This window comes from Apium graveolens, chromosome 1 (genome assembly GCF_009905375.1).
Source record: "Apium graveolens cultivar Ventura chromosome 1, ASM990537v1, whole genome shotgun sequence".
NCBI lineage: Eukaryota > Viridiplantae > Streptophyta > Magnoliopsida > Apiales > Apiaceae > Apium > Apium graveolens.
Window position 1 is genome coordinate 73,343,753 of NC_133647.1, and position 10,392 is coordinate 73,354,144.

At 35.3% G+C, this 10,392-nt stretch overlaps 2 protein-coding genes across 2 annotated transcripts; one reads left to right on the plus strand and one right to left on the minus strand.

The window, feature by feature from the left end:
- The first annotated feature begins 2,072 nt into the window (after window positions 1–2,072).
- On the plus strand, window positions 2,073–8,133 carry LOC141664358 (mevalonate kinase). Its single transcript, XM_074470294.1, has 5 exons — window positions 2,073–2,788; window positions 5,118–5,361; window positions 5,443–5,696; window positions 6,304–6,717; window positions 7,635–8,133. The coding sequence occupies exons 1-5, from the start codon at window positions 2,656–2,658 to the stop codon at window positions 7,751–7,753; spliced, it is 1,164 nt and encodes a 387-aa protein (XP_074326395.1). The 5' UTR covers window positions 2,073–2,655; the 3' UTR covers window positions 7,754–8,133.
- Window positions 8,134–8,733: 600 nt separating this feature from the next.
- LOC141664366 (glucose and ribitol dehydrogenase-like) lies at window positions 8,734–10,145 on the minus strand. Its single transcript, XM_074470306.1, is given in 4 exon segments — window positions 8,734–9,194; window positions 9,196–9,381; window positions 9,465–9,841; window positions 9,940–10,145. Coding segments are annotated over 4 exon segments (924 nt in total). The 5' UTR covers window positions 10,060–10,145; the 3' UTR covers window positions 8,734–8,953.
- Between the last annotated feature and the right edge of the window lie 247 nt (window positions 10,146–10,392).

Genomic DNA, 10,392 nt, shown 5'->3' on the forward strand with positions numbered 1-10,392 from the left:
AATAATTAAATCAAATTGGATTTTTGAAAATAATAAAAGTAAATAATTATTGGAATTTAAAATAATTAAGAAAATAATTTTTAGAATTTAAAATAATAAACAAATAATTTTTAAAATTAAAATAAATAATTTCTTAAAATAAGAAAAAGAGTTTTGAATTATTTTTAAATCAAAATTTCTGGGAACACAATTGTAATTGGGGGTTAGGGTTGTAGGGAATCAAAGTCGGGTCAGCAAATAACACGCAGGGTTGATTCGCGGGTCGCCAAGAATCTCGCCGGATCCTGGTGATTCCGCCGGAAATCGGCGAGCCTCCGCTGTGTCCCAAAATCACATCCCCTCATCCCGTTTTTAATCCCAATTAACTCTAAAACCTTCGTACAATTCAACTACACACACGACAGCTAGAGACAACCCGAACGTCGATTTTTCCGACGAAACTATGCAAAAAGAAATTCGGCCACAACCTCGAGTTCTCCGATCAACTACCTAATTCGTTCAAATCTTAACAAAAAACAATGCTAACATGTCAAATCGAAGCTCAGGATACGTATAATCGAACCCAATGATCATAATCAACAGCAAATTCATGAACAATCCAAAAATTGAAAATAAAGAAACGATTAAAACAAAAAACTCGACTTAGCTTTTTGGAAATAAAATCAACATAAAATTAATAAGAATCTATTCAAAAGATCAAGATGAAGCTATTACCATCATCAATAACGTTCAAAAACCCCCAGAAATCCAAAAACTCGAATTCAAGTTTATGAACATGAAAAATCAAATTTAAGATTTGATTACCTGCAGATAATGAAATTGATATCAACACAAAGAACTCGATGAGAGTTTCAGATTGGTTATTCGAGCATCAAAAACGGATAACCGAATCACTCACAATCATTGATCAAAACTATGCTCAAGAATTTCACCCCCAAACTTTGTTCTTGGTTTCTTTCTATTTTCTGATTTTTTTTATAAAAATAAAATAAAATAAAATAAAAATTCTGCAACTACTTATATTTACAAAAAATTAATACCCTAAAATAAATTAAGAGTGTTTTTATCCCTTAATTAAAATAATTAGGCCCAAAAATAATAATTATGGGAAAAAGCAATGAAATATAAAATTTATATCAAAATTCCCCAAAAATTGCGAATAATTCAAAAATATAAAAATGCTGGGTATTTGAAATACATATAATTCTATGACAATAAAAACATAAATTTTGTGGGCTTTAACGTCCCGGTGGGGTCCTGATCCGTTGATTTTTGAAATACCGGAATGATTCCTAAATTAACAGAAAACCCCGAAAATACCTTAAATACATTCAAACGCACATAAAACGAGATAAAACGAGTGCCTCGATAATAACGCACTTGGACACGCGTACAGATTGCGTATCAATTCATATAAACGCACTATTAACACGTAACGAGTATCAGAAAATACTCCGGTCCTTACGCGACCACACATAAATCCACCGCATGTTAAATCATAGCAAGACACATTTTAAATAATATTAAACACATAATAACTCATTTAACACACAACAAAATAATTGTAAAATATTATTTTTAAATATTTTTAAACCTCACTCTATACTCGAGTGAACATGGGTAAAATGCCAAATAATATTTATGACACAGATAAAATATTGAGGGGAGTAAAATATCCACTCGATCCCCAAGACTGGAAAATATACTCAGTTTTACCGATATTAATAAAATGATCGTCTTTCAAATAACATTTTAAAATAGTAAAAGTGTCTAAATACTTTAACAATATAAAAAGGGACTGACACGAGCTATCAATTAACACATTAGTCCAGTTAAAGACACGCACCCATGAAACAAGAATAAAATATCTATGATTTTTTTTTTCTAAATCATAAAAGTACATAAATATATTTAAATAATAATAATAATAACTCCGAAAAATACGAGATATGGATGACAAGTTGAGGGCTGACCGATGTGCTTTTTACGCACGTACTGATTACAAGACAAAACAAAACCATGAACTAATGCATGGACCTCTGGTCTTGTTCAACTCATTCGGCTGAAGAACACTGAGGATTTCTCGACATTAATTTTTTTTCCCGAGGCTCTTTCGAACATATGAGACACAGCTGGTGCGCCCCTGGCAACTCGAATTTCTTTAATCAAACAGCGTCGCTTGTAATCACCAACCAAAGCTGTAATAGATTTTCCTTTTTTAATTGTTCCTAGCAGTTTAAATCTTTAGTTATACTGCTATATAGATTTTCCTTTTCTGATTCATAGTATTAATAATTTTAATTATGAAATAATTACATATTATGCTTGACGGTCAAATTATATATATATATATTTATTAATTTTGTTTAGTTAACATATGATGAATAAGTATGGCGAGGACAGTGCTTGCAAGTTGCAAGCATTAGAATAAGAAGAGCAACCAAAACGAGGAATCTCCATGTCCCCAACGTTTACATCATCATGTTCTTAGATATCCTCTAGATACTCACCATTAACGTTCTCTTCATTCATCTTCCCAACAACTACCGATTTACCATATTAAATACACACAATATATACACACAATATATACACACATCACATCTACAATTTACATTACACACACACTCAAACCAATCCTATTTAAAGAAATTCATGGAGGTAAGAGCCAGAGCTCCCGGAAAAATCATACTCGCCGGAGAACACGCCGTCGTTCACGGATCAACGGCCGTTGCTGCTTCCATTGATCTCTACACTTATGCATCTCTTTGTTTTCCACCTCTTTCTGGTATACATATTCTAACTTCTTCTTTTTCACTCATTTTTAGCTAAGTTTTATTAGTTTTCGGGGTTGGGATGAATTGGGTTTGTTTGAAATGATGTAGTAAGAAAACCCTTTTGGTGATTGTGGCTAGTTTTTTTTTTTTAATGTTTTTGAGTTCTTGATTTTTAAATGTCTTTGATTTAAAATAGCAACCCGTTTGGTTTATGTACATGGAAACTGCATTTTGGGCTTTTAATAGTACTTGGTAGCTAAGGTTTGGTTGCCCCTTTTTGGCATTTGTAAATCTATCCTTTGATGGTGTCGAAATCAGTGGGGAAACCAGCAGCCAAAATATCACATTTTCTGAAACGGAAGACTAGTACAGCCAAGGGGACTAGGTTGATTTGTCTTTAATGGTAGTATCATCTCATACATTAGGTGCTAATTTAAGGACTTTATCATCTTTTTGATGTATCCAGCAATGGTAATGAATATCAGATGTGCCACTCGTTTAGTAAACTACTATCCATACTATGATGCATTAATCCTATCGTAGTACAGAGAAGTATACCATTAAATCTTGTTTTATCTGGCATGCAAAGATAAGACAATTAAAAATCCGGGTCATGGACATGTGGAAATAAAATGAAATGAAGGGCTTTTTAGAGTTGAAAGGAAAATTGCTGATTTTACAAAATTTAAAACAATCAGGATTATCAACAGAGAAAGAACTTAAAGGCAGAGGTTCATAACTGAGAAGCCATTGGAAATTGCTGTAAACTGAAAGAAGAGTGGGGGTGGGGGGCGGAGTGTCATAGTGCGGGGACAGTTATGTCTATGTCTGAAACTTCTCTTTGCTACGTGACAAGGGGCTGCTAGTTTACTTTTGTCCTACACCTATTCCTAATTGTAATTGTTAGACGGAACTGCCACAACAGTTTATCTTCATCATTTTAGTTGATTATACATTTGTGTTCTTGCAATTCTATTTGGGCCTACACATCATCGTTGTAATAGCAAAAACATTCTCTCTTTACCAGAATTCGACTTAGAACCGTGTTAATATTGTTTCCACTAGTCAACTCGGACTCTGCATATCTTTAAACTTTCAAAGTAGGACAATAATTATGATCCCATGTTGGGTAGCATTGATGGTAGTAGCCTCTTGACGTTTGCTTTTGTCATGAAGATGCCGTACAACTCGCATTGTGCAGAGTCAAGAGCAATCCGTGAATATTAGGAGTTTACATTCTTCTTTCACGCGGTATTTATGAATCGTATTAGTTTGTCGGCACCAGCAATTAACCTTTATCAATAGCGAGACACATTTTTACATAAGCACAGAAGCTTAGGAGTATGACCAGTGGGTCGCTTCCATAAGATATCAGAAGATATTATGGTTAGGCAAACTGAAAATTTCTTGTACAGACACTGAGAGGTTTGCAGGAGAAATTATCTAAAGAATGTTATGAATTATTCTCTATGTGTGGGTAGTATAGATATAGTTGTTTCATGTGAATTAATTGAGCAGAAATTTTTATATTGACATTGAAAGATTCTCGCAATGCTACAGGATGGTTTTAATATTATGGGTAAATATTTAGTGTTTTCTGTCTTCAATACTAACACTAGAATAAATTTCTTAGAAGGTTAATACGTTATTCCTGGTATTTGTTTGGTGATTGAAAATGGATTGTAAGAGTATTTGATCTGTTAGAGGTTATTTACATTTTTATATATTTACTAAAATGTATATGTAATTTTTTAATAATTCTTGTTAAGAAGATATATCATTGAAATGTTCCTCTCAGTAGTCATGCTCTATATTAATTGGACTCGGCTACAAATATCCGACATGGATAGGTGTCCAAGTGTCAGACTCAGCAACATTTTGAAAAATGTACATGTTTTTGGCTTAAAATAACTGTCCAAGTCCGAGTATCCATGTCTGAATGTCAAGTGTCCGACACGGGTACTCCAAGGTAAAATGGAGAGTCTGAGTAACAATGTAACATAGGTCATGCTGTATGTTTTGCCAATTAATTTTACCTTTGTGATATTTTCTTTACATCATATAACAATGTTTAGCTGTGGAATTAGGTTTCTAATTGTCCATATTCCCATAATTCTTATCTGCCACTACAAGTCTACAAATTACAAATAACGAGGCTGTATATATACTTTTGAAATGTATTAGACTTGTATGAGACTATGAGTACAAGGACTAGAGTTCTAATAGGTCTACGAAGTTTTAATTTTGCTATTTACTTATCAATTGTTATTTACGTTTTCTTTTATTTCACTTTTAGTTGCATACTATTTTTACTCTAATCATTAGTTTCTTTTCTGGAAGACAATGACGATACACTAAAGCTTCAACTCAAAGACTTGGATCTAGAATTCTCGTGGTCAATTGGAAAATTACAGGAAGCATTTCCTGCAGGCAGTGGCTGCATTCCTTTGTCACCCACAGCTTGCTCACCTGAGAATTTCAGGATAATTGCAGCCCTAGTTAAAGAGCATAACATTCCAGAGGCAAAAATTGGTCTCGCTGCTGGAGTTACAGCTTTTCTTTGGCTCTACACCTGTATAATAGGGTAAACTTAATATTAACATCAATTATGACTTTTTGCAATTTAATATGCAAATGTCTAACATGGTTCATTTTAACATGCCAGATTTAAACCAGCAAAGGTCACTATAACTTCTGAGCTTCCTCTTGGATCAGGTCTGGGTTCATCTGCATCATTCTGTGTTTCCTTGTCTGCTGTCTTTGTTGCACTGTCAGGTTGCGTAAATCTGGATCTCAACAACAAAGGTTGGATTGTGTTTGTGGATAGCGAGCTGGACTTGGTGAATAAATGGGCATTTGAAGGTGAAAGGTTAATCCATGGGAAGCCATCAGGGATAGACAACACTGTTAGCACATTTGGTATGTCATATTCAAAGCAGTAGTTTTATTATAAGATCTATATTGAGATAATCTTAATATTTTAACATTTATCATTGCTTGTCAGACATGTGAGCTTTTGGCGATGTAGATAGTATTTTTGCCAAACGTTAAAAACTTTTACGCTTGCTGGCGCCGACTTGATTTTAAGAAATAATTCCTAATAAATCAATTTAAACAATTTTAAGAACAAGCATAGCTCTAGAAGATGTAATACATGTCGATGAATAATGTATAATCATGTAGGGCGTTTGGACTAGTTAAAATTCAGTCATCAGCGATCATTTGAAACTGACTGAATGATTATGACCATATGTTTTTATACGGAAATTACTGAAGCAAAGACATTTGCAAGAGATCCATGTATGACTGAAAAGTTCACAAGTACTTCCAACTTCCTAACTCCTAATATGCTCTTACCAAAATGAACAATACTTTCTTAAAATTCGCTGCCTTAAAAAGTTCCAGAGGAATAACTTTTTAGTGCACAATGGAACCCATCTATGCTCTCAAAAACACAAGTCACAGAAAACACAAAGCTTTCTTTTTCCCATTTAACGAACATAACACATTGATTTTTGCGTAACAGGAAACATGATCAAGTTCAGATCAGGTGCTTTAACACGCATCAAGTCAAGCATGTTACTTAAAATGCTTATAACTAACACAAAAGTAGGGAGGAATACAAAAGCATTAGTTGCTAGTGTTTCTGAGAGAAAATCGAGGCATCCAGATGCCATGACTGCTGTGTTTACTGCTGTGGATTCTATTAGTAACAAATTGGCTACTATAATTGAATCCCCTGCTGTCGATGAACTTGCTATAACTGAGAAAGAAGTGCAAATAGAAGAATTGATGGAGATGAATCAAGGGTTGCTCCAGTGTATGGGTGTCAGCCATGCTTCTATAGAAACTGTTATCCGAACAACGTTGAAATACAAGCTTTCTACAAAATTGACAGGAGCTGGTGGCGGAGGCTGCGTTCTGACACTGTTGCCCACAAGTATCCTTTGTCATTCTTATGAAAACTATTCCTGCACTTTATAGTTAGACTTTTATATCTGCAATATTATAATTTAATCTAACCCACTTTCATGCTTATATTTTTTAATCTCACATACCATCACCAAGTTGTTGATTGTTTAACGCGCCTTAGCCTGCCATCTAGTTCTCCCTTTTAAGACAGACTACTCGTAGGATGATGATTTTTGAGATGAAGATCGAGTAGACCGTATATGTATTTAGTTTTCATTACTTGGTAGTGTTAAATTTGCATAGAAGCATGAAAGAGTAAATTGGTGATTTTCTTTTTCTTGTGAGTTTGACCGAGCTGCCAGACTGAATCAATACCTTTTGTGCGTATACTACTGCTTAGCTATCTTTGTATCTGCTACATATTTACAAACTTTTCACTACACAAGTTGAAATTTAGGTCCCTATCAAAGAAAAATGTATATCTACTCAAACTTCTAATATAGAACATGTGATAATCAGCTATCCTGAAAGAGTTGGACTCACAATAGATAATTGCTAAATATTTATTTAAAGAATTTGACAAGTTACGGGTGAAGTACTTTTATGGAAAGTTGAGGTTTTTTTAAAGTTAAAGAGAGCAGAACAAGAAAATAATCTGAGGATTGCACTCTACTGTGTTTCAAGCAATCCAAGAATTCGAGAATTGCCTATCTTTTACATTCGTATAGTAGATTTGAATCAATCGTCTTTAGAGTCTCTTTCATAAACCACATAAATCTGGTTATTAGATTGTAAAGTTGCTTGTTTGGACTCGAAATCAATGGATTTCAATAAACGGTCATGCCAGGCCTCTTGGCCAAATATTTTCAGCACAAATTGTTGATTGTCAATTTGATGTTGGAATTTTAATAATTTATCATCTGTTTACTTAACAATTTGCTTCAGTATTATCCAAGACAATTGTTGATAAAGTAAAAGCTGAGCTAGAGTCATGTGGTTTCCAATGTTTAACTGCGGCAATCGGAGGAAATGGTCTTGAGATTTGCTTCGGCGGTTCGTCCTGATTTTCATAGAAGCTCAATAAAACATTGTAAGATGCCTTTCACTAGTGTGGAAGACAGTTGAGATGTCGCCTGTTCCTTTGAATTCGATCTTAATTTATTGTTCGTTTTCTGTACACTCCAGCTCCATCATTGTTGTAGCTCCTTTGTAGTATCGATATAATCCTTCACATTTAGTCGACGAGGAAACAAATATTGTCCTATACCAACACTGCTGCTCACATCTTGTTTTAGCTGACACTTCTTTCTGAGCAAATTTCCTGTTGAGGGTTCCATTATATGCTAGTATTGTCTGTTTTTTTTTTATGACAATCGATTAAAAAGAGAGTGTAAAAGCAGTATCATTGAAACATATATAAAATGTTAAGGTAGGATTTTGTTGAGATGTGATTAGTGAGGGAAACAATTGATCCTCATTTGAATGTGCGTATGTAATTTGCATTGCTGTTCAGTTGATCAAATTAACCAACATGGCATTGGAGGTGATAGTTATTTTGAAGTGTCATTTGCAAGTTGATCCTTGCAACATGACCAGGTTGGCAGTCATTGTTCCCAAACTCTGAATCACTATCATTATATTGTTCCTACACAAACCAAACCCAAAAAAAGAGTTTATGTTGGTCACTTAAACCTAGCACTTGCCTGGGAGTCAATATGGTAATAAATATATATCATCTGTCACCACCATGACAGTAGTCGAATTTGGTTCCAATAGTTGAGCTTGTGAAGAGTGTGGAGGAAACATTTGAGTTGGTAATATTTTATCATCTGTCACCACCACGGGCTTCAACATAACCGGATTCATTTTGAAATCGCCTGTGTCCTTTTGCTTTGCTTGGATGTCCAAGAATTCCAAAGAACCCTGTTATGACCGTGTAATTTTAACAACTCTGCTCAGACATTACTGAATAAATGCTTTCACCTAGTATAATATCAAACCCTCATCCGGAAACAAAAAGTTGACAACATGTCGATAAACGATCTTCGTACAAAGGGACTTTTTATTTATAGATCGACTTATTACATTACACATACCATCCATTTTCCTGATACACCACTTTGCCCACACATGTTTCACTAAAAAGAAAAGAAAAACACCTAAACAGAGAAGCTTGTAAATACAACACCATATATATAGTACAAAGCTTTATTCAAGGCACCAACATACTGCATTGCTCGACTACCACAGCTGCAATTAACCATTTACGATTGCACCACCTGCAATTTCAAAGAGAACAATATATTTTGATGTGGGTTAAATATCAAAGTGTGATAAATGGGGGTACCATTTGGATGAAGAACTTGGCCAGAGTAGTAGGTGGAATCATTGGAAGCCAGGAAAACATAAGCAGTAGCGATTTCAGAAGGCTGGCCAGCCCTTTTCATGGGAACTTCACTTCCAAACTGCTTCACCTCCTCCTCCTCATCAAAAGAAGCCGGGATCAGGCCCAGGAGCCACACCGTTCACCCGGATCCCCTTGTTAATCAACTGCAATGATAATCCTCGGGTAAATGCCACAATCGCACCTTTTGTAGCTGTGTAATCAAGCAGCTTCGCATTTCCCTTGTATGCATTTATGGATGTTGTGTTGATTATCGTGCTTCCTTCCCTCATATGCTTCAGAGCATGCCTACAAATTCACCACATATCAAATTTTTTTGCACTCATTAAATCGCAGCTTTTTGAAAACATGCATGGGAAATAAACAATGACCTTGCCATAAAGAAGTACGCAAATATATTAGTCCTAAAAACCCTTTCAAGCCTCTCCTCATCAATATCCTCAACACTGTTTGCTTTGTACTGCTCGGCAGCATTATTGACAAGAACATCAATTCTCCCAAACACATTCACCACTTGATCAACAACCCTCTTGCAGTTATCATCATATCCCAAGTCTGCGGCTATGGCAATCGGATCCTTAGCATCAGAGCTCTTTGCTTGCCGTATCAATTGAAGGGTGTCATTCGCATCCTTGTCCTCTTGTCCCTTGACATAAGTAAAGGCCACTGTTGCACCTTCCATAGCAAAGTGGTGGCATACTGCTCGACCTATGCCTGAATCACCACCGGTCACAAGTGCCACCTTACCCTATATAATAGCAACATACAACAAACAACACACAGTTAGATACATGTCAACTTAATACTTAAACATGCAAAATATATAAAAAGAAAGAAAAAGCGTACATGAAGCTTGTTATCAGGTGTGTAGTCCTGCGAAACATGGTGAGGGGTGGGGTCCATGAGATGCTCTTTGCCAGGCTGTCTCTCTTGTTTCTGTGGAGGAAATTGTCCACCGGATGCCATTTTCTCAGATCAGGACTATCGTATTTGCTTTGTAAATCTAAATATTTTTCATATATTTGTACCTCTTGAAGGATCAAGATCTAGCTGCTGACCCTTTTATATATGATATATGATATGTGTTACAATTTACATGCACACAAGCATTCAGAATTAGGATTGTGCACGTGGCACCATATTAAAGCGTACGTGTCATTTGAGCATGCATGCAGCGAGGACACGTAGGGGGTTACACTCAAAAGTGGCGCCGGCATTATTTAGAGATGAACATCACTGAACTTACCCCGGATCCATCTAGAAGCTACTTTTTTTTAATCCAATTAATAAGCAAATAAT

Coding starts and splice junctions, on each gene's coding strand:
- LOC141664358 (XM_074470294.1), top strand. CDS start 2,656: ATGGAGGTAAGAGCCAGAGCTCCCGGAAAAATCATACTCGCCGGAGAA. Junction 5,697..6,303: donor CAACACTGTTAGCACATTTG/GTATGTCATATT, acceptor TTTGCGTAACAG/GAAACATGATCAAGTTCAGA. Junction 6,718..7,634: donor TCTGACACTGTTGCCCACAA/GTATCCTTTGTC, acceptor AATTTGCTTCAG/TATTATCCAAGACAATTGTT.